Raw genomic sequence first — 25,208 nt, forward strand, 5'->3', positions numbered from 1 at the left:
CGTAAAGACCAGTAAATCTTTGGAATGGACAGATTTTAAAAAGTGAGCATATTCTATGATGCAGGGGTTAAGAGGTAAAAAGTGGACAGCAAGGAGAAAAGAATACTAGAAATTCTAAATATTTTCTTCTAACTCACAAGAAAAAGGCTTTTAGCCAAATGCCCTGTCCCTGAACACTTTTGCTCAAGGCTAGTGATCTGCCACTTGAGCTACAGCACCACTTCCAGCTTTTTCTGAGTATGTGGTACCAAGGAATTGAACCAAGGGCTTCATACATGCTAAGCAAGCACTCTACCACTAAGCTACGCTCCTGGCCCCGACAAATTTAATTTTAACCAACTAATTTGTTTTACCTTTTAAGAGGAAAAAGAAATTAAGGATATTTACCAAATGCTTGCTGATGGCATTTTGCAGAACGTCAAAGCTCTGACGTCGAGAAGTGATAACCAATAAGCTGTGACAAACTGCCTGTCAGAAAAGAAAACCAATAACTAAATTTTAGATAAGAAACAAGTTCAGTAGATTTTAACCTACTTACTCTACATATTAATAGGAAAAAGGTTAACAAAACATTAAATTAAGCTAAGCACGGTGGCTGCTGCCTGTAAACCTAGATACTCACGAGGCTGAGATCTGAGGATCACAGTTCAAAGCCAGTCCAGGCATGCAAGAACATGAGATTCTTTTTTTTTTTTTTTTTTTTTTTTGCCAGTCCTGGGCTTGAGCTCAGGGCCTGAGCACTGTCCTTGGATTTTCTCAAGGCTAGAGCTCTACCACTTGAGCCTCAGCACCACTTCTGGCTTTTTTCTATGTATGTGGTACCAAGGAATCGAACCCGGGTCTTCATGCATGCTATGCAAGCACTTTAACCACTAGGCCAAACTCCCGGCCCCGAACATGAGATTCATATGTCCAATTAACCACCAGAAAACTGAAAGTGGTGCTGTGGCTCAAGTGGTAGAATGCTACCTTTGAGCTTAAGAGCTCAGGGACAGCACCCAGGCCCAGAGTTCAAAACCCATGATTCACCCCCCACCCCTGAAAAAAAAATTGGAAGATGGAACTATCAAAAAAACAAAGACCTCACACATAGACAAATTTTCCAAATCATATAGTAAATAGTTGAGAATAAGCTAGATTAGGTGTCAGGTACAACAATGGGAATAAGAAACTCCTCTCAAGTGAGCACTAGTGGCTCATAACTGTAATCATAGGCTGAGATCTAAGGACTGCAGTTCAAAGCCAGCCCCAACAGCAAAGGCCATGAAACACTTATCTCCAAGTGACTACCTGAAAACTAGAAGTGGAGCTGTAGCTCAAGTGGTAGAGCCTAGCCTTGAGCAGAAAAATTCAGGGACAGACCCCAGGTCCTAAACAAAAAACAAAACAAAACCTCTCACACTACCCCTTAAGTAGCTTTCCAAGTTGAAGATTGTATTTCCAAAGACTTGAATTATATGAATAAATTGGCAAGCCACTTTGCCATTTGAGAGGAAAAATGCATTATAGAAAAATACTTATACAGAAAATGCTAACTATAGGTTAAGTACTAAAACCAGAATTTTTTAGATTTCAGTCTTTCAGATTTTGGACTACTTGTATAGATTTACCAATAATCATAAATGCTCCAAGATCCAAAACTTCCTGAGTTATATTGGGACTCTAAGTTTCAGATTTTGGGCCAGGAGTTTGGCCTGGTGATAAGAGTGCTTGCCTAGCATGCACAAGACCCAAGTTTGATTCTTTGGTACCACATACATAGAAAAAAGCCAGAAGTGGTACTGTGGTAGAGCTCTGGACTTGAGAATGCCCAAGGACAGTGTTCAGGCCCTGAGTTCAAGCACCAGGATTGGCAAAAGGGGGGAAAAAAAAAAAAAGAAAACTTTCAGAAGCTAGGCTGAGGATAGCAGCTGAAAGCCAGCCCAGGCAATAAAGTCTATCAGTCTACTATTTGCAATTAACCACAAAAAAAAAAAAAAAAAAAGCTGGAAGTTGAACTCTGGCTCAAGTGGTAAAGTAAACGTCAGCCTTAAGCAAAAAAGCAAAGCTTAGGGATGATGCCTAGGCCCTGAGTTAAGCCCAAAGAACAGAACACACACACACACACGCACACAAAATCGCCTCCAAAAATACTAATGCGTACTTAAGTCTTCTTAAATAACTAAGTAAAAACTGTTTCTTCCATAAACCCTCCCCCACTTTTTTTTGTGGGTCATAGGGCTTAAACTCAGCCTGGGTGCTGTCCCTAAACTCTTCAGCTCAAGGCTACCACCCTAGCCCTGGGCCTGAGCATTGTCCCTGAGCTCTAGGGCTCAAGGCTATCGCCGTACCCTCCAGCTAAGCCCCACTTCCCGATTTCTAGGGGTTAATTGGAGATAAGAGTCTCAGGTCCTAGTTAAAAGCGGACCCCAAATGGTTACATTATATAAGCTGTGAGGTTTTTAAACTAGTGACAAGGGACAGAAGGGAAATTCTACTCGTTGTAAGGAAATCCTCCCCTTTTTTTTTAAATAATGTTTTATTACACAGATTAATATGTATCTATGACATAAAACCCTCAGCTTAATTTTAATTATGTTCTAAAATCTAAGTGCCAGTGATTGTACATAGATTCCCTTCTTAAATACTTGTTTGTTAAACAATGTCATTTGAAATATGATGTAAAAATCAATGTTAATAAATTCTCTTAAAAAAAAAAGTCTCAGGTCCTTTTGTGCCCTGGCTGATTTTGAACCTTGATCCTCAGATCTCAGCCTCCTGAGTAGCTAGGATTACAGGTTTCTTCTTTACCTTTTCTAAATACAGGGATCTATCCTATGGCTAAATTAGTTTTTGCTTATCTTTGAAGTAGCTGATTTGCTCTAATTTAGAAAAGTAATGTAACTTTTAAAAGTAGACATTTCCTATCCAGGATTATGATAAGCACTTTCAAACATAATAATCATACCAGCAGCTCACATCTGTAATCCTAACGATTCAAGGGGCTAAGATCTGAGGATTGCAGTTCAAAGCCAGTCTGGGCACAAAAGTCCTGTGAGACTAGTTAACCACTAGAAAACCAGAAGTGCCGCTGTGGCTTAAGGGGTAGAGCGGTAGCGCTTGAGCTTAAGAGCTTAGGGACAGCACCCAGGCCCAGAGTTCAAGTCCTATCACCGACAATAAAAAAAACTTCCTACACTACTTTCACTCTCCAAGCAGTTCATAAAAGGCATTCCTAATACACAGTAGTATTGGTGGTTCATGAACAGAATACCTCTGCTATCTCCCAATGGTGTAAAAATTGATCCAAGTCTGTAAGGTAGAGAAGCACAGGAGAAAGCTGTGTCTGGATGACATGAGGAACTCCTCGAAGGCTCTGAAGCCATGTCAACTCCTCTTTTGAAAATCCTAATGCAGGTGACAAAGCCAGTAAAAAAAAGTATGAAAAAGAAGTTACTGGTCTGAGATTTACAATTTTTCAAAACAGAAATGACATGAACCTTTACATAAACTCTTCATTTAGGCTACACGTTTTTTTCTGAGTTTCTACATCTCATGGAATACCATAAAGAAATGAAATTCTAGCAATGGCTTCAGTTGAAGTACTTATATATGTAAAGGATGTGAGAAGACCCAATGGAAAGAAACAACAGGTAACAAAGCTTTACCATTTTCACTATAAAATCAAAAAGGGGAAGGCAATCATCTTCCCAATTAATGTTGTTTTAAAAGACAAATGAACAAGTAAAAGCAGTAATATACTCCCTCACCTATGCACCTAACATTGCATGTTCTTACACATAGTCCTTTAAATGTTTAAAATGTCCCTATATTCCTCAATTTGGTTTCTTGGGGGGGGGGGGGAGAAAAACTTCAAAGATTTGAATCTAGGGCCTTAATCTTGAACAAGATATTTGTAGTACCATCAAATTTTATCAGACAAAATTTTGATTTTATTACATGTAACCTAACATGTACAAACTAAAGTCTCTTAGAATTCTCATAAACTACTGATATGGCCCTACTTAGCTCTCTGCTTTAATATCCAAATCACTACACTTACATAAATTCAGCCTGAAGAGGCATTATCTAGTTCAACAGCCACATAAAACTATTGACTTCTAATGGGAATTCTTAAATCACTAAAAACTTTTTGTCAGGTTAATTTTTATTAAAATATAAATCCCCCCTAAATGAAATATGTGCATAAACAATATCAAGCAGGTAGAAATGTACATTTTTCAGTATTTACCTTTCTAGACTCAACCTCATGTAGAGCTCATTTTTAATCCTGAGATTACATATACTAACTCTCCTCATTTCAAAACTAAGTAATTCAAACTCTCATCACTATTCAAGTATAAAATGAAAATGTTGAAATATAACCATTTAAGACAGTATCATACTCCTTATCTAATTAGCAATTTAGCTAACTTAACTAATGAGATTGCTTATCTAATTTCACAACTTTAAGGACAACTGGAATGCAAAGAAAGCAAAAATCCAATGTCATTAATATAACAAGCTGAATATTTAAAACATTTACAATGCATATTTTGATCAACTTTTAAAAATCACAGCCATAGAATTTTTCACTATTATAAAAAGAAGCTAAACAACAGGTACAGCTCACAATAAACAATGATAAAGGAAATAAGAGAGGAGATTAAAATATAATAATAATTCTCAAGTCTTTGGTACTTTTCAATGAGTGATTTAAAGAAGAATCATGTATCACACTGCCCCAGTAACAATTCAGTGTACAAATATCATGTAATAAAAGTAACTCTAAGCTAGATTATTTATTATCCTCAAAGTTAAGGCACAGATTAGACAAGTGGTCTGGATCCTACTAGGTTCTTTTCTTTTTTAATCTAACAGGTAAATGAGGTTACCTGCAAGCGTAGAAAATAAGAAGCTGAGATAGTCCATGTCATTTAACAACCAGTCTGCAAGTGAATGCTTCCATCCAGAAAATGACGATCTACAGTAAACAATGAGAGGACTATTAATCAGAAGTTCATGCGCCTTCTGTTTTGTTGCTGGAGATTGAAGCCAGGACCTCTATATGTCCTACCACTGAGTTACACGGAAGGCTCACCCTTTTCCTTTACTGAAAACAAGTCAGATTCAATAGCTTCAAGTAAAACACTGTATGTATATTGCTTGAACTTCACATATAAAAGCTTACGTACTATAATATAAAAACTAGAAATTCTAATGTGTAAATTTATGTCAAGTTTTATTTAAAAAGCATATTTGATATGTTTAGGATATAAGAGAAAATTACCACCCCATTTCAAATTAAGACTCTAAAGAGCAAAGAAGTAATGATATACAACAGTAGTAAATTATATCACTACATATTTGCTGTATAATTTTTGTTACTCTTGTTTTGGGAGTGTAACGTCTTTGAGTATTTTTTTATGATTGAAATCTGAGTCTCACTCTTGCTCAGGTTCTTTTTTCATTCATGGCTGGCAAGTCTACCACATGAGTCATGCCTCTAGTTCAGGCCTTTTGCTGGTTATTTGGAGATCTTGTGCATCTAGATATCAGCTTCCTGCGCAGGTAGGACTAAAAGGTGTGAGTCACTGATAGGCAGCACTATTTGACTATTTTCCAGCACTATGATTTTTTTTTGAATATGTCTTTATTGTCCTCAAGTTTGTTCAAATTTAGTCCATTCCAAGTTCTCACCTACCTAAGCAGAAGTATCTGGGTGGGGGAAGCCTCATCTTTGAAGCCATTGTATGACTACTTATTGTTCCCATTTTCAGTAAATCTGTAACTAGTCCTCATTTAACACTGGCAGAGGACTCAAGGAAATAGCTAAACAATAACAACTTCTCACTATGTAAGAATTAACTGATCTATACTATGAGATTAGTTTCTAGTAACTCCTTTAAAATTGTTCTTTGCCACAACAAGCCAACATGAATGCAGCAAAAATGCAAATGATTTGCTTCAACAAGCTGAAATTACAAATTTTACCACAGATATAAAGGTGCATGTCAAGTGAAATTAGGACTTTCCCATCACCTTAATAAACCTGTACACTTAAATTTTTATCTCTGTAATTGTATTCATATTTTTTTAAATGAGGAAATGAAAATATCCCCTTAAACACAGTAAATACAGCAAGCAATTGTGCCACCCAGAGGCTAAAAGGAGTAATAAACTCATTTTAAAATACCAGACAGAAGATAAACAGTTATTTGTATTATAACTACGCATTATTGTCCAAGCCAAGAGCACTTTTGAAAGGTGTTACTATTAATCATGCAAGGGCAAAAAAAAGTAAACTAAAATTGTTTCTGGCAGACCAGGCTGGATATTTCACCCTGCCTAAAACCCAAGGCAATTTCTTTTGGCTTGAATGCAGGGCCTGGGTACTATTCCTTCTTTGGCTCAAGGCTAGTGCTCTACCACATGAGCTACAGCACTACTAGCTTTTGGAGAAGTTGGAGGGGTTGGGTTTGTTGTTTGGTAACTGACTGGAGATAAGTTTCACAGACTTTCCTGTTGGGGCTGGCTTGGAACCATGGACCTCAGACATCAGCCTCCTAACGCTAGGATTACAGTCAGATATGAGCCAACAACTGGCACCTGGCGGAAGCCAGATTTTTTTTTTAAGCCCAAGCAATTTGTTTTTCCTCAAACATTTTATTCGACATTATAGACTTCCTTTCCTTATTTATGCTTTATATTTGCCAATTCAGAAACAAATAAATCAGAGACATAAAGAATTAAGAAAAAGCACTGAGCTTTTTTTTTTTTTAACAAGTGTGTAGGGCATATATGTTGTCAACTACTTGGAAATGACAAAAAGATCCGAGTTTGAGGCTAGCCTCAGGGAAACACTATCTCAAAAACAAAATACAGCTGGGCACTGGTGCTTTACCCCTGTAATCTTAGCTACTCAGGAGGCTGAGAGCTAAGGATCACAGTTCCCGGGCACGAAAGACCCCTAACTCCAATAAACCACCAAAAAACCAGAAGTGGCACTGTGGCTGTGGCTCAAAGTGGTAGAGTACTAGCCTTGAGCTGAAGAGCTTAGGATCAAAGTGGTAGAATGCTAACTCAGCTAAAGAGCTTAGGCACAGCACCCAGGCCCAGAGTTCAAGCCCAATGGCCTTTAAAAAAATAAAAAATAAAAAAACAGGAGACAGTAGTTCACACGCTGGTAATCATAACTAATTCAGATTAGAGAAACTCAGTACAAAGGCAGCCTGGGCAGAAAAGTCTACAAACACCATCTCCAATTAACCAGCAAAATGCTAGGGCAGCTAGACACTAGTGGTTTACGTCTCTAATACTAGCTACTTGGGGAGTCCCATGGTTCATAGCCAGCCTGACAGGAAGGCCTAAGACTCTATCTCCAATTAACTACCTAAAACCCAGAAGTAGAACTAAGGTTCAAAGTGGCAGAGAGCTAACCTTGAACAAAAATACTCAGGGATAGTACCCAGGCCCTGAGTTCAAGCCCTCAGACTAGCAGGCACGCACAATGCACGCACTGCGTGCGCAGGCACAGACACTAAAGTATTACAATACAATCTAACAATGGCACATCTGGATATATAGCCAAATACTTGGAAAGGTGGGTCTCAAAAAAGCTACTTATACACTTACACTGGCTAATGGTAAAGTCTGTCAAATATGATATGCAACAGAGTACATTCACCTACAAGTTTCTTTTTAAATGGTTCAATTTCAACCTTTATTCCATTCTAATAAATATATGAACTAGTAAACTAGTTTACTAAACTAATAATCCAAAAGTCTTACTGTACCAATTCCTCTAGCTAGTAAAGATAATAACAAATTGTGATGACTGCATTAGAAGTAAATGAAAGGGGCCGGGAGTTTGGCCTAGTGGTTAAAGTGCTTGCCTAGCATGCATGAAGACCCGGGTTCGATTCCTCGGTACCACATACATAGAAAAAAGCCAGAAATGGTGCTGAGGCTCAAGTGGTAGAGCTCTAGCCTTGAGAAAGTCCAAGGACAGTGCTCAGGCCCTGAGCTCAAGCCCAGGACTGGCAAAAAAAAAAAAAAAAAGAAGTAAATGAAAGGCAGGTGCAGGTGACTCACACTTGTAATCCTAGTAGCTACTCTAGAGGCTAACTCTGAGGATCAAGGTTTGAAGCCAACCAGGACAGGAAAGTCTGTGTAATTATTATCCCCAGTGAACCACCAAAAACCCAGAAATGACACTGTGGCTCAAAGTGGTAGAGTACTAGCCTTGAACGAAAAAACTCACAAATAGTACTCAGGCCCTGAGTTCAAGCCCCACCATTGGCAAAAAAAAAAAAAGTGAAGATACCCCATTTTAAGAGCCTTCCAGTAAGAAAGGAATAAAAGATCGCATGTACATGTAAAATGCAGCTCACTTCAGCATGATACCTCATATGTAGTATCCCAATAAGCGTGACAGCCAAACTTGCACTGAGTCTTCCCATAATACAGCAACGGCTTAAGTGAGAAAGCAAATCAGCATGCAGACTGGGTAGAAAATACACAAGCTGAACCAAGCGTTGCTGAGACTCTGTAGGGAGAACCACCATGGTGCCTTCTTGGGGATCTAGTAGAGTGAGTACACACATGAAATTCAACTGTAAAAGTTACACAAACCAGAGGTTAAACTAATAAATCAGATAATGACTTTCACTGAATGACATGCTGACAAATTTTGTGGAATTTCAATAATATCAATCACATACAACAGTGTCTAATCTTAAAGTACACATATATATCCCATTATGCTATTTGTTCAAGTAAAACAATGAACACTATAGTTTCTTTAGTAATTTAACACTGCAATAATTTCACAATGTCTAAGGATCTTAAGGGATATGAGAACTCTGATAAGGATGAAAAAGGATTGGGCACAAAGCAGAAATGAAAAATAAATTATGCTAAGCAATCACAATTAATGTGACATAAACCATCTGCTTATTCATTCTGATACCTCTTGATATACACCTATGGAATACATAGACACACCATTTTATTTTATTTTTTTTGCCTTGGACTCAGGCCTGGGCACTATTCCTGAGCCACTCTGTGTTCAAGGCTAGCACTCTACCACTTGAGCCACAGCACCACTTCAGGCTTTTTCTGTATATATGGTACCAAGGAAAGGAACCCAGGGCTTCCTGCATGCTAGGCAGGCACTCTAACACTAGGCCACACTCTCAGCACAAACACACAACTTTTAAAGATTTAAAAATATAGTCAAGTACCCGTGGCTCACACTTGTAATCACAGCTACTTAGAAAGCTAAGTCATGAAGATCAGAGTTCAAAGCCCACCCAGACAGGAAACTTTGTCAGATTCCTATCTCCAATTAAGAACAAAAGGCTGTGATCCGATGTGTGGTTCAAGAGGTAGAGTGCTAACCCTGAACACAAAAGTTCAGAGCCCTAGCCCATGTTCTTCAAGCCCTACACAGGCATAAAAACATATATATTCCCCATGTCCACTGTTGAATGGATACATACAAATAGCATATCAGTCCGAGAAAACACTCAGCATAAGAAGGAATAGATACTGCTACCCACTACAACATGGAACCACCCTGAAAATAGATGCCAAAGGAAAAAGGCTAGACACTGGGGCTGGGAGTTTGGCCTAGTGGTAGAGTGCTTGCCTAGCATGCACGAAGACCCGGGTTCGATTCCTTGGTACCACATACTTAGAAAAAAAAAAAGCCAGAAGTGGTGCGGAGGCTCAAGTGGTAGAGCTCTAGCCTTGAGAAAAATCCAAGGACAGTGCTCAGGCCCAGGACTGGCAAAAAAAAAAAAAAAAAAAAAAAAAGCCTAGACACCAAAGCCTTATTTAAGATCATTCCATTTATAAGAGATACTTAAAATAGGCAAATACAAGCCGGGTGTGGTGGCTCACACCTGTAATCCTAGCTACTCAGAAGGTTGAGATCTGAGGATTGTGATTCAAAGCCAGCAGGGGCACAAAGTCCATGAGACTCAAATCTCCAATTAACCACTAGAAGACCTGGAAGTGGTACTGTGGCTCAAGCCTTGAGCTGAAGAGCTCAGGGACAACATCCAGGCCCAGAGTTAAAGTCCCACAACCATCACCACCAACAACAACAAAAATGGCAAATCCATATGGACAGAAAGTAGATTAGTGAGCTGGGCATGGTGGCCATGCCTATAATCCTAACTACATAGGAGACTGAGATCTGAGGATCAAGGTTCAATGCCAGCCCAGCCACTCACTCTTATCTCCAATTAACCTCTAGAAAACAGGAAGTGGGGCTTGGCTCAAGGGTAGGGCGGTAGCCAGACAGCGCCCAGGCTGAGTTCAAGCCCCAAGACCCACAAAAAAAAAAAAAAAAGATGACTGCCAGCAACTAATTTAAAAACACTTAACTTGGGCTGGGAGTTTGGCCTAGTGGTTAAAGTGATTGCCTGGCATGCATGAAGACCCGAGTTCGATTCCTCGGTACCACATATAGAAAAAAGCCGGAAATGGTGCTGAGGCTCAAGTGGTAGAGCTCTAGCCTTGAGAAAGTCCAAGGACAGTGCTCAGGCCCTGAGCTCAAGCCCAGGACTGGCAAAAAAAAAACAAAAAACAAAAAAACACTTAACTTTGTAAAATAGGCTTTATATGTTTTAGCTTAATAAATACAAATGATACATACATGTATAAAGTTTTACTTATATTGCTTGCTTAATAGAGTATCAGTTCATTATGTAATTAAACAACTAACAAATCTTTTCATCAAAGCTTCATTCAAAGAAATTTAAGTACCAACCAGGCGCCGGTGGCTCACGTCTGTAATCCTAGCTACTCAGGAGGCTAAAATCTAAGGATCACAGTTCAAAGCCAGCCCGAGTATGAAAGAATGTGAAACTCTTATGTCCAATTAACCACCAGAAAACTGGAAGTGGTGCTGTGGCTCAAGGAGTAAAGAGCTATCCTTGAGCTAAAGAGCTCAGGAACAACACCCAGGCCCAAAGTTCAAGCCCCATGACCGACCACCCCCCCCCTCAAAAAAAATGTAAGTACCTTGTTAGTCATCAATGTATAACTATCAAGTGGTTTCAAAGTTAATTTCAAAATGCAAAAACCATCTACAACCATTAACCCTCTGTAACTATTTTAATACAGAGATAAATTTACTGTTTGATATTTTGCTTGAACAATTTAACCATGGCATAATTAATTTGGACTAAAGGAAAGACAAATGTAAAGAATTCCCCTGAATTTTATGCATCTGACAAAATCTTACCATAGATTTGGAGAGCAGTAGCTTGTAAACTTTTTAGTAATTCTTTATTTGCTCGGGCTGCAGCAGTATGAATGATATCAATCAACTGTGTCGAAAGCTCAGGGTTTCGGGAGCCAAGATTAGAGAGTTGCAGTGGTAAACCAGCCAACCAACGGGATATGACTCTACTGCGGTTTCTTAAAAAGATCAAGGAAAGGGGTATCAATGTAAGAGAAGTAATATACCTTCTATCTGGAGAATATAACTGTAACCCCTCTATACATTAAAATAAAAACACAATACAATAAAATTAAAAACATTTTTAAAAAGACCAAGGAAAATGAGGACAGCATGTGATTTAAAATAAGGGAAATAAATTTAAATGGAAACTTTTACTCCAATATATGTAACTAGTGTATAAACATGTACATTTAATATTTAACTCTTTGTGAGCTATCTATCCTAATTAATAACAATACTATATATACTGTATATGTAAGATATTGATATGTTTGGTATATGTTGCTCTCACAGAGTATGGTTTCGAACTTGTATTATTTCATTACGATATTTGCTATAAAGCTCCAATGTATTGAGTAACAACAAACATTTTTTACTAACCCAAGAATTTAGTGCTTTAAGCATAGACTTTATGATCAGGCAGGCCTAAACTTAAGTCTCAGCTATGAGAAACACTACAATACTCGTCAGCTTATTTTACATGTTAAATAAAAAAGCTTGTTTCCTTCTATAAAATGGCACTAATAGTTCCCACATCCTCGGATAGTATTAGAATTGATAAGATTGTTTTTAAAAAGCACTTAGCTTACAGGAAAAACAATGTTCCAACAACTTCCGAATAGTCAAGTATCCCAAATCGCTATCTTCTACCAATACAGCTTTCTATCCCAAATAAATTCAAACTCACCATACCAAAATGTTAACAGCACCAAACTAAGCTATGTTCTATGCTGCCCTCACTTTTGTCAAATACCCCAATATATTACCAATGGCTAGTAATGCAAAGCCCATGCTTTAGGGTTTTGCTTTTTTATGTTTATAGGTAATGAAATTTGAACTCAAGGCCTCAAGCCCTTACTCCGCTTGCATTCCTGTCTTGTACTCTATCATCTAAGCTAGTCTGTTATTTTGCTGGTTAAAGAGCAATGGAGAATCACAGTTTTCTCTCTGAGCTGGCTTCAACCGTGGATTCTCCAGATCTCAGCCTTCTGAGTAGCTAAAATTGTAAATACAAGCCATCAGCACCTGGCCAGTTGTGGGGCTTGAACTCAGAGCCTGAGCACTGTCCTTGAACTTTTCTCAACACTAGAGCTCTACCACTTGAGCCAGCACCACTTCCAGCTTTTTCCTATGTATGTGGTGCCAAGGAATCGAACCTGGATCTTCGTGCATGCTAGGCAAGCACTCTACCACTAGGCCAAACTCCTGGCCCCTCTCCATAATTTTTATGGAAACAAAAAGGAAAAGTTGTTCTGTCCTTTAGCTACAAGTGGATAAATAGAAACATATGCTAAATACACAATATGCTCACATCATTAAATATGCTTGTTTATAAAATTTTACTGTATTTTTTCACATACCAAGTAAGAGCAAGAAAAATCTTCTCCAATTACTTGATCCATTTTTCATCTTATTGAAATAGACCATAAAATAGCAAAGGCTGAGGATATGGATCACTAGAAGATTACTTACTTGCCCCGCTTATATACAAGACCCTGAAAAAGCCCTCACATCACCATGAAACAAACTCAGAAAGGAAAACTAACAAGTTACACTTTACCTGAGTCTGTAAGATCGCAATTCTTCTTTCTGATAGATTTTACTGAAAAACTTCAGTAACAAAGTCCGAACTGGGAGGATAAGGCCCCTCTGCTGATACAATGTATAAACTGCCTTCATCAGAGTCTCTGTAGCTTCTAAAAAACAGGGAACAACTCCTTATAAATGAAAAGGTTGATTTCAACAGCCCCCAACTTCCTCCACAAGTATTTTTATGTTGCTCCTATGGCAAATCAAATCTTAACTGGAAACTATAGTTCTAAGTCCTAGCCCATCTAGTAAGTGAAATTATTCGACAGAAACCAAAATAGAAAGGTGAATTAGATGGGAACCAAATGGGAAAGCTGAAAAAGAATTAGTACTAAGTCACTCCAAAAAACTGACAATGGAAGTTAACCTCGCTTAAGAAGAATGGTGGGACTCATTGCACAAGTACCAGAGGAAAAAGCTCTCAATTCTTATTCCAACTAGTATATATTACCAAATCATTTCAGAATAGATTTACCCACAAAAAATGCTGAGCCATAAGCAATTTCAGTGCTGACACAGACAGTACTTTATAAAACCTTTGGCTAGCCACCTCCTATGACCTAAATGCATTAATGTAACTACACAGAATGGTGGAATCCACCACTTTTTAAATAGCAAGCTTGTAAGAAAGGGTAAAGCATCACCTACCTCTGTTTGGTTGTATCTGCATTAACCTCCAAGATACTCCAAGCAATCTGTTCAGCTGCTTACTATTTAGCCTAGAGCCATCTTCAAGGGTCTCTGTCACAAATTTCCTTATCATTTCTATCCAATTGGAATCTTTCTGCAAAGTTGAGTTATTTGCCAAGGAGACCATAATATCAGACAGTGTTAAATTCAGCAAAAGATGATCTACGTTATTGAAGAGTATTGTGCAATATTTGACACTAAAAACAAACAGACATACATTTCTGTAAGATGCTACAATCACCCATTCCTGCTTAATTTAGGGGAAAAAAAATCAAGATTTTAAAAACTGTGAAAGACTGCAGGCAAAGTTTAAGTTGTAATTCTTTTTTTTTTTTTTTACCAGTCCTGGGCTTGAGCTCAGGGCCTGAGCACTGTCCTTGGACTTTCTCAAGGCTAGAGCTCTGCCACTTGAGCCTCAGCACCACTTCTGGCTTTTTTCTGTGTATGTGGTACCAAGGAATCAAACCCGGGTCTTTATGCATGCTAGGCAAGCACTTTAACCACTAGGCCAAACTCCCGGCCCCGTAAGTTGTAATTCTTAAGTAAAGTATTTATGAGTCAGTTATTAAGAAACTTGAATTAAGTATATATATAGCTCAGAACTCAATATTCAAGCTGCTAATTACACCAAAGGCAAATGGTCTTCTAATACTGCCTGAAAATTTAGAAGGCTAAGAATTTCAACACACTCAAAGGCCTTTTAAAACCAAATACTACAGCACTGTGCCTCATGCCTGTAATCCTAGCTATGCAGCAGGACCAAGGTTCAAAGCCAGTTCGGGCACAAAAGGACCTGAGACTCTTACCTCCAATTAACCTCTAGAAAACTGGACGTGGGGCCTGGCTCAAGGGTAGGGTAGTAGTCTTGAGCTGAAGAGTTCAGGAACAGTGCCCAGGCTGAGTTCAAGCCCCATGACCCACCAAAAAAAAAAAAATTCTATCTAGGTGGATTTACAGGAGAGATTATGTAACTTTTAACTAACCATGTGACTTAAAGAATCTTCAGGTCATAATTTTCTCTTGTATAAAACAAGGACACAGATCCAGGTAAGTACTATTGGGAAATAACTTAATTCTGCAATTCACATACTAAAATCATTTATTCTTCATGTAAAACTTTTCTTTCAGAGCTTAAAATTATGAAATGCTTCAAATAGATTAATAAAAACAAATGTAAAGGCAACTAAAAACATAAATATCACTATACAGCTTTAAAGTGAAGATAACCCTAGATTAAGATACAACAAGGATACACTAGTAAAGAAACATATATAGAGAATATACATAAGCTGTTTATCTTGATGAAATTTGGCTATGGTGATGTGTGTCCATCATCCCAAGTAACCTAAAATAGGTGCATAGAGGACCAGATGTAAGCCTACGCAGGAAGTAAAAAAATTAAACCCATCTCATAAATGAGCAGTGTAGAAATGGCCCAAGAATGCCCAATATATGCAAGACCTAAGCTCAAACTCCAGTACTAAAATATCATAGAATATCATACTCTGCTAGACCAGAAATGATTTTTTTACATCAGTCTTTTGTATTTTAGTAATGTTACTAAAAGGTAAAATTATACAGTACATATGAACATTTTTGTCATTTAATATCCATCACTAACAAACTTTAAATCTTTTTTTTCACCATATATTTATTATTGTAATTAATAGAAGGGTTACATGATATTTGCCAGATAGATGGTGTAACTTTAAATCTTTCTAAGTTCTTTTTTTTTTTGGCCAGTCCTGGGCTTGGGCTCAGGGCTTGAGCACTGTCCTTGGACTTGCTCAAGGCTAGCACTCTACTACTTGAGCCTCAGCACCACTTCCGTCTTTTTGCTATGTATGTGAGGAATCGAACCCGGGTCTTCGTGCATGCTAGGCAAGCACTCTACCACTAGGCCAAACTCCCGGCCCCTCTTTCTAAGTTCTTATATAAGCATCACCACTCTAGATCAAGTTATTATTATCTTTTGCCTTGACTGCTTTCAGTAGCCTACTAAATGCAAAAAGATTCCACTTGTCCCAAGGAGAAGCCAGTTTGGATTCTTCAAACTATTAATAACATACTATCAATGATTTGCTTTCAAGAAAACCTACATCACTATTCATCTTGTCCTCAAGATTTGACTATGAGTCTTTCTACTTCTGTTTGCTATCACTTTGGCCTTGCTGGTGGCTACCTGTTCTTGTTACCAGGGCCACAGGCATTAGCTTTGCTCTTCAAGATATTCATACATGGCTTACTAACCTACTTCACTGGAGCTCTCCTCAATGGTCATTTTCTTCAGAAAAGCTTATTTTTTAAAGTTACCTATATTACTACTCTATATTATTACTAAGCTTTAAACAATACAATTATGTCATTATCTGATAGTATATTTTACCTCATAACTTTATTCAGTGTATTTTATATTCTGAGAAATAAACTTTTTATTTTTAATAATTTTTTAATTGTAATTAATAAAAGGGTTACATGATATTTGCCAGATAGAAGGTGCATTAATTCACATACATTGATACCCTTTCACATGTCTTGGTACCCATCACCCTCCCCCCCACCCACTACCCACCCCCCTGTCTTGGTTTTCCCCCCTTCCCTATCAAATTTCAAATAACCAAAGAGAAATAAACTTTTTATACAAAAAAGTTTGAAGCCCCCCCTCCCAAAAAAATTCTAACAAGACCCATGCAAAAGGCCAAAGACAAAAATATAGAACAAAAAGGAATTTTAAGAGGCTGGGAGTTTGGCCTAGTGGTAGAGTGCTTGCCTAGCATGCACAAAAACCCAGGTTCGATTCCTCAGTACCACATGCATAGCAAAAAGTCAGAAGTAGTGCTGAGGTTCAAGTGGTAGAGTGCTAGCCTTGAGAAAGTCCAAGGACAGTGCTCAGGCCCTGAGCCCAAGCCCAGGGCTGGCAAAAAAAAAAAAAAAAAGGAATTTTAAGAGTAAAATTCATTTTGGTAAATAGGTGTTTTCTAAAATACCCATTTTTTGCTTGAAACTTCATATTTTATCATTTCAAAAAATGTTCGCAAATTAATCTTTTTTTTTTTGTGGGTCATGGGGCTTGATCTCTGCCTGGGTGCTGTCCCTTCAGCTCAAGGCTACCGCCCTACCACTGGACCTGGGTATTATCCCTGAGCTCTTCAGCTCTAGGCTACCACCTTACCCTTGAGCCAAGCCCCACTTCTTGTTTTCTTGAGGTTAACTGGAGATTAGTCTCAGGTCCTTTTGTGCCTGGGCTAGCTTTGAACCTTGATCTTCAGACCTCAGGCTCCTGAATACCTAGGATTACAGGTGTGAGCCACCGAGACCGGCTTCGCAAATTAATTTTTATGAAGATATCTTTGACTAACAGCCAAGGCTAGCCAGTTTGCTTTGCATTCATTCTAAAACCTGCAATATTTTCAATAATGTGAAAATTATCTTTTGAGATTTATACACTTAATATAAATGTTATATACTTAAATGAAGGTACATATTTACATAAATATATATTTATATAGATTTACATGTAAAATAGCAGTGCATATTTACATAAATATATTTTATATAAATTATATATATATAAGCAAAGAACTTGATCCAGTATTTAAAAATGAGGTTTATAGCAGATTCACAATTGCCAAAGGTTAAAAACAAACCAATGCCAAAAAAATAAATAAAAACAAACTAATGCCAACTGACAAAATGTGTGTGCACATATGCCTACAATAGTGTACTGTTAAACAGTATCAAGAAATGATTTATGAGGCCATTAAATAACAGAAAACTTTACATGCCTATTACTAAGGGAAAGAAACAAATCTGAGGGGCCAGGAGTTTAGCCTAGTGGTAGAGTGCTTGCCTAGCATGCACAAAGCCCTGGATTCGATTTCTTGGTACTACATACACAGAAAAAGCTGGAAGTGGGGCCAGGAGGATAGCCTAGTGGTAGAGTGCTCACCTAGCATGCATGAAGACACAGGTTCGATTCCTTGGTACCATATATACAGAAAAAGCCAAAAGCAGTGCTGTAGCTCAAGTGGCAAAGTACTAGCCTTGAGCAAAAAGTGTCCAAGGACAGTGCCCAGGCCCTGAGTCAAGCCTCAGGACTGGCAAAAAGAAAAAAGAAAAAAGAAATCCGAATAAGAATATGTGCTCTATTACATTCTGGAAAAGGCCAAATTATATAGACACCAAAAAATGAATGGCTTACAGGACATTGGGGACAGAGGGATGAACACGTTAAGTAGCGCACAGGAACTTCAGGGCACTGAAGTTCTCTTGTACATGCCCTATACATTTGTCAAAGCTCATATAACATGCAACACCACAAGTGATCCTTCTAAATTATCACCTTGGGTGTTGATGTAGCAGTCTAAGTTCACTGACTATAACAACTTATTCTGGTAAAGCGTATTGGCAGAAGCTATGAAGACATCCAAGTACAAAGTACAAGGAGGCCTTGTATTTTATATGAACCTAAAACTATTCTAAAACTCTAGATTAAAAATGAAATTTTGACCTTTTGGCCAGAATCGCCATCTTCCAGTAATTTACCAAAACGACGAACACAAAGGGAAAGAGGAGAGGTACCAGTACATGTTCTCTAGGCCCTTCAGGAAGCATGGAGTTATTCCTTTGGCCACATACATAAGAATCTACAAGAAGGGTGATATTGTAGACATCAAGAGAATGGGTACAGTTCAAAATGATAAATGCTATCATGGCAAAACTGGAAGGGTCTACAATGTTAGCCAGTATGCTGTTGGCATTGTTGTGAACAAACAAGTTAAGGGCAAGATACTTGCCAAGAGGATTAATGTACGTACTGGGCATATTAAGCACTCTAAGAGCCAAGATATAGCTTCCTGAAACAGGTGAAGGAAAATGGCCAGAAAAAAAAGGAAGCCAAAGAGAAAGGAACCTGGGTTCAATTGAAGTGCCAGCCTGCTCCACCCAGAGAAGATACTTTGTGAGAACCAACAAGAAGGAGCCTAAGCTACTGGAACCTATCCCCTATGAATTCATGGCTTGAGAGACGTCAAAAAAATAAAATAAAATAAAGACCTCTGGACTATTAAAAAAAAAAAAAAGAAATTTGGGGGGCTGGAAGTTTGGCCTAGTGGTAGAGTGCTTGCCTAGCATGCACAAAGACCGGGGTTCGATTCCTCAGTATCATATACATAGAAAAAAGCTGGAAATGGTGCTGTGGCTCAAGTGGCAGAGCTCTAGCCTCGAAAAAGCCCAAGGAGAGCACTCAGACCCTGAGTTCAAGCCCCAGGACCGGCAAAAAAAAAAAAGGAAATTTTGGTACATGGAATACAAAAGGGAAAGTAACACAATTTCATATGTATCAAATACCTAGAGTAAGCAAGCTAGTTACCAAGGAAAAAGGGACAATGGTATGGCAGTTACTGAGTACAAAGCTTCAGTTTAGGATGATAGAAGAGTTTTGGAGAAGCATGGAAGTGATGGTTGCACAATGATGTACAAGTACTCAATATCATTTAACAGTACACTTATAAAGAACTTTTCCTCTCTTTACCTGTTGTATCTTGGCACAAATGTCACTTCATCACTTTCCCTAGAACCCTCAATGAAAGATCAGAATATGCTCCAGTAATAAGCAAATTCTTTTATTTATTTCTTTTATTTATATACTCTTACATTTGTTTTATTTTGTTTGCCTTTTGTTTTTCTGCCAGTCATGGGGCTTGAACTCTGGACCTGGGAGTTGTTCCTGAGCTCTGGCTCAGGGCTAGAGCTCAACCACTTCTGAGTTACAGCGCCACTTCCAGTCCTTCATTTTAATGAACACGGTGGCCATTTCCAGAGAAATCCTAAGTTTCCCTCATAAGGAAGAACCAATACCTACCTACCCTCTATACACTAAATGATCAGCAACAAGTACTAGACACCTTTGGATATAGTAAACACCTAACAAAGGTGCTGAGATTATATACACTCATATACTCTTTATTTAATTATACTATCAGTATATTCAATCCTGAACATACTAACCATTATCTAATCTCATTTCGATGGAAAGTATATATTGAATCCCTTACCACAAAAAAAAAAAAAGAAAGGAGAGAAAACTACAAACCTAGAACCTCATTCGGCATTCAGACTTTCTGGGGCTCACTACTATACATTTAAAAGTTTTACTACTCCAGCCAAGCGTGGTGGCTCACACCTGTAATCCTAGCTACTCAAGAAGCTGAGATCTAAGAATTGTGGTTCAGAGCCAGCCGCAGCAAAGACCATGAGACTCTTATCTCCAATTAACCACTAGAAAAACCAGAAGAGTGCTATGGCTCAAGGGGTAGAGCATTTAGCCTTGAACTGAAAAGCTCAGAGACAACACTCAGACCCAGGGATAGGGTGGTAACCTTGAGCTGAAGAGTTCAGAGACAACACTCAGACCCAGGGGTAGAGTGGTAACCTTGAGCTGAAGAGTTCAGGGACGCCGCCCAGCCCAGATTCCAGGGGTAGAGTGTTAGCCTTGAGCTGAAGAGTTCAAGGACAGCACACAGGCCTAGAGTCAAGCCTCTCAAGCAACAGGAAGAAAAAAAAAGAAAAGTTTTATTAGGCTAATAAGAAAAGTATAGGGAGGGATAAGATTTCATATGTCTATTTCTTCTCAGCTTCCAACTCACCCTCTACATTCTACTTTGTAATTCTAGGCCTATGACTAGGTACCACATCTTTTTCTCTTTGCAGCTAGCTTCTTATCAGTCTCTATCAACAAAGGAGTCAGGATGTTATTTCTTTCCTAGTCCTTGTTTTGTTTCACTTTGCTGCCAATATCAACCAATTTCTTTTACAGGCAACTAGCTATTTATTCTAGCTATCACTGTGATTCCAGCCTGCAGTTTTTCTGGCACAGGGCTAGTATCACCATACCACTAAGAAAATATACTGCTACCCTCAGAAACTTTTATTAAATTCATATTTGTATAATAATATATTCATCAAGCACAAGATACTATAAACTGTTTTAATTTTTAAAAATTGTTACTCATTAAGGCTTAAAATAACTTGCTTAAAATCTAGTTTTTAAAACACTTGATAGTATAGAAAGTATCAGATTAAGACAATTATTTTCTAATAGGCTATACATCTTTACAACTGTATACAATATAAAATATTCACAGTACCTCTTACTTGTATCTTTCCTTCGATGCTTGGTTAGTTCTTTTAAGGCATATGGAAAATTACTCATAAAATGGTGTTTGAAATCATCTAGGTAATTCTTTCGAAGCCATGACTCCTATTGAAGTAAATATATTAAGATTAGAAGATCCATGGGGAAAAAATGCAAAGTAATTAATAAAACTCTGAGCAGAAGCTCAGTAATGTGTCAATATATCTTTTCTTCTTTTTTTAAAATAGGCATGGGACTTGAACTCTGGGCCTGGGCCAGGGAAGCCACAACACCACTTCCGAGATTTTCTCGTGGTTTGAGATAAGACTAAGGGACTTGGGACTTGCCTGGCCAGGCTGGCATTGAAGCAAGATCCTCAGATCTTAGCATCCTGAGTAGACAGGTTTACAGGCATGAGCCACTGGCACTTGCTTCCCTGCCTACCTCCCCAGTCCCAGGGCTTCAACTCAGAACCTGAGCACGGTCCTTAGACATTCCTCAAAGAATGCTCATGTGGCTCAACCACTTGAGTCACAGCAGAGCCACAGCACCACTTCTAGTTTTTCCATGTATGAGATACTGAACAATCAAACCCGGGTCTTTGTGCATGCTAGGCAAGCACTGGCACTTGCTTTTTCTGTTTTAGTTTTGCTTATCTTACATATATCTGCCATTAAAAGGGGGAAAAAAGGGGCCGGGAGTTTGGCCTACTGGTTAAAGTGCTTGCCTAGCATGCATGAAGACCCGGGTTCGATTCCTCGGTACCACATACATAGAAAAAAAGCCGGAAGTGGTGCTGAGGCTCAAGTGGTAGAGCTCTAGCCTTGAGAAAGTCCAAGGACAGTGCTCAGGCCCTGAGCTCAAGCCCACGACTGGCAAAAAAAAAAAAAAAAAAAAAAAGGGGGGAAAAAAAAGAGTAAGATTAAAATTTTGAATATGGAACACTAGTATAATATAAAGTACATAAGAAAATCTTCTAGGGCTGGGAGTTTGGCCTAGTGGTAGCGTGCTTGCCTAGCATGCACGAAGATCCAGGTTCGATTCCTCAGTACCACATACGAAACAAAAAGCCAGAAGTGGTGCTGTGGCTCATGTGGTAGAGCCCTAGCCTTGAGAAAAATCCAGGGACAGTGCTCAGGCCCTGAGCCCAAGGCCAGGACTGGCAAAAAAAAAAAAAAAAAAGAAAAAGAAAAGAAAATCTTCTAGTTTATGTTAATATTTAAACCATAGCTCTTTCCCCAGCAATTTCATTATGTCTATTAAGAGTATCTAACACTTTAAAAAAGAAATGGACGGGGCCGGGAGTTTGGCCTAGTGGTAGCGGGCTTGCCCAGCATGCACAAAAGACCTGGGTTCAATTCCTCGGTACCACATACATAGAAAAAAGCCAAAAATGGTGCTGAGGCTCAAGTGGTAGGGCTCTAGCCTTGAGAAAGTCCAAGAACAGTGCTCAGGCCCTGAGCTTGAGCCCAGGACTGGAAAAAAAAAAAAAAAACTGACCAAAAAAAAATAAAATAAAAAAGAAATGGAGCACTTACTTAAAATGCTTACAATTCTTAACTACATGAAACACTGTCTAATTCTAGAAAGAAGACTAATTTCCAGGTTAATCAACCATTCCTTTCTGGCAGGGTTTCCCTACAATATACAAAGCTGAACTTAGTTATTTCTGCTTAGTATCCTATACTGAGTTTTTCTGAGATTACCCAATTATCATTTTCTACACTGTTTTTGCTCGAGCTCAAGATTCTAAATGTGAACGTATGCTTGACATAGCCGCTGAGCATTTAATAAACACCTTAAAATCTACCATGCATAAAACCAAAATCGTCCTGTCAGTAAGTGACTTGAACCATAACACAGGCTTCACTTTCTCCTTCATTATGCACACCAGAGGTATGGCTGACTTTATCAGGATCCTGCTACTTTTCACCATCTCAACCACTAGTTACTATTCTACTTTGAGCCACCATCATGCTTACCTACATCAACAGGTTTCCTTGTTTCTCTTCTCACCCCAAGTCAAATTCACACAAAAACATGAATCATGCTTCAAAATCATAGAGAAAATGTGGAAGAAATGGGTGCAGGTATATACAGGGCAGCACTGGTCACCAGTTCGATGACTGTTGTCGGGGTAATAGTGAGTACATAAGAGTTCATTACTGTTCTCCTTTGTAAGTTTGATATATTAAAATAAATAACTATATAGACATAAAAACCTATGATTCTCTAGACATAATGTTCTATTTCATAAATATGTTTCTATGACATATAAACCCTAAGCCTAATTTGGATTAAGTTGTAAAAACTAAGTCCCAGTGATTGTATATAGAGATTCCCTTCTTTGAACACTTGTTTAACATGTCATTTGAAATATGATGTAAAAATCAATGTTAATAAATTCTTTAATTAAAAAAAAAATTGAGGGGACGGGAGTTTGGCCTAGTGATAGAGTGCTTGCTTAGCATGCACGAAGACCCGGGTTCGATTCCTCGGTACCCTACATACTTAGAAAAAGCCAGAAGTGGTGCTGAAGCTCAAGTAGTAGAGCTCTAGCCTTGAGAAAAATCCAAGGACAGTGCTCAGGCCCTGAGCTTAAGCCCAGGACTGGCAAAAAAAAAAAAAAAGGGGGGGGGGCCGGGAGTTTGGCCTAGTGGTAGCATGCTTGCCTAGCATTCACGAAGACCCAGGTTCGATTCCTCAGTACCACAGCCATAGAAAAAAGCTGGAAATGGTGCTGAAGCTCAAGTGGTAGAGCTCTAGCCTTGAGAAAGTCCAAGGACAGTGCTCAGGCCCTGAGCTCAAGGCCAGGACTGGGGGGAAAAAAAAAAATTGAAAAAAAAATTTGAAAAAAAGTTGATCCTCTGATGAAAACTTTTCATCAGTTATTTTAGAATCAAACTTCTGTTGAATGCTGGTGACTCATGCCTATAATCCTAGCTACTCAGGAGGCTGAGATCTGAAGACTGTAGTTCAAAGTCAAATGGAGGAAAAAAAAATCTGTGAGACTATTGTCCCCAATTAATCACAGAAAAGCTGGAAGTGGTGCCGTAGCCCAAGTGGTAAAGTGCTAGCCTTGAGCAAAAGGAGTGTTTAGGGGCAGCACTCAGGTCCAGAGTTCAAAACCCAGGACCAGGCCAAAAAAAAAAAAAAAAAAAAAAGAAGGGCCGGGAGTTTGGCCTAGTGGTTAAAGTGCTTGCCTAGCATGCACCAAGACCTGGGTTCGATTCCTCGGTACCACATACATACAAAAAAAAAAAAAAAGCCGGAAGTGGTGCTGAGGCTCAAGTGGTAGAGCTCTAGCCTTGAGAAAGTCCAAGGACAATGCTCAGGCCCTGAGCTCAAGCCCAGGACTGGCAAAAAAAAAAAAAAAAGAATCAAGCTTCCTTTATTAGGGAACAGAGTCCCACTAAGAATGATCTGATACCACTCCTTAATCTTCCACCATTTTTCCCAGCAGTTTGTCTCATACAGGCCTTAGATATACCAATCTAGTTCTCACCTAAGTATCTTGGTACATGCTATTCCTGTGCCAAGAATGTGCTTGCTACAGATTTTTTTTTTGCAAGACTTGCTCCTCCACGCTGCTTTCTCCCTAGAATGCCTCCTGAAAGCCAATTATTCTGTTCTTGCTCTGTACCTGTTTCCTCCATGCTCTCTCTATACTCTGCTTTGCTTATTACATTTTTATTTTTTTATTTATTTTTGGCCAGTCCTGGGCTTGAGCTCAGGGCTTGATCACTATCCTTGGACTTTTTCAAGGCTAGAGCTCTACCATTTGAGCCTCAGCACCACTTCCGGCTTTTTTCTATGTATGTGGTACCAAGAAATTATACCTGGGCCTTCATGCATGCTAGGCAAGCACTCTACCCCTAGGCCAAACTCCCGGCCCCACATTTTTATTTTTAGAATTGATATTATTTATCATCTATCAACTCATGAGAACAAGCACCATGAGAAAAGCACCTTATCAATAATGGTCTCACCTTTTTATCCCCGGAACCTAGGATGGCATAATAGTATACCAAAGGCCTGTTCTTCACTGAAGCATTACATATCATCTGTGCTATCCAAAAGCAGTCACTAAGAACACATAGCTATTGAGCACTTAAAAAGATGACTAGTGTTCAACTGTCAGCACCCACCCCAAAAGTGGCCAATGAAGCAAGAATTTAATTTTAAGCTGTAATTAAAGTAATCCAGTGTACAGATACCCAATAAATCTGAGTAAATTCCTTAACTGTACCCAACTACTTTCAAACCAGAAAAGGATCACTACAACAATGGAATACAGAAAAAGAAGTCAAGCTGGGCGCAGTGGCTACTAGCTACTCA

The 25,208-nt window shown here is 38.7% G+C and overlaps 1 protein-coding gene and 1 pseudogene across 4 annotated transcripts in view; one reads left to right on the forward strand and one right to left on the reverse strand.

Moving 5' to 3' along the window:
• Positions 1-25,208, reverse strand: part of Tex10 (testis expressed 10) — a 40,145-nt gene that overhangs the window by 4,803 nt on the left and 10,134 nt on the right. For all 4 annotated transcript variants that reach the window (XM_090330331.1, XM_090330332.1, XM_090330328.1 and 1 more), the window contains exons 5-12: positions 20,884-20,996; positions 13,694-13,932; positions 13,017-13,152; positions 11,237-11,412; positions 8,386-8,563; positions 4,875-4,963; positions 3,254-3,387; positions 388-468 (exon numbers count right to left, since the gene is read on the reverse strand). In XM_090330331.1, coding sequence (XP_090186457.1) covers positions 388-468; positions 3,254-3,387; positions 4,875-4,963; positions 8,386-8,563; positions 11,237-11,412; positions 13,017-13,152; positions 13,694-13,932; positions 20,884-20,996 — 1,146 coding nt within the window. The remainder of the gene's footprint in view (positions 1-387; positions 469-3,253; positions 3,388-4,874; positions 4,964-8,385; positions 8,564-11,236; positions 11,413-13,016; positions 13,153-13,693; positions 13,933-20,883; positions 20,997-25,208) is intronic.
• Positions 18,323-18,758, forward strand: LOC150065691 (large ribosomal subunit protein eL21 pseudogene; annotated as a pseudogene).

The sequence above is a fragment of the Megascapheus bottae genome, chromosome 3 (genome assembly GCF_031878675.1).
Source record: "Megascapheus bottae isolate mThoBot1 chromosome 3, mThoBot2.hap1, whole genome shotgun sequence".
NCBI classification, from domain to species: domain Eukaryota; kingdom Metazoa; phylum Chordata; class Mammalia; order Rodentia; family Geomyidae; genus Megascapheus; species Megascapheus bottae.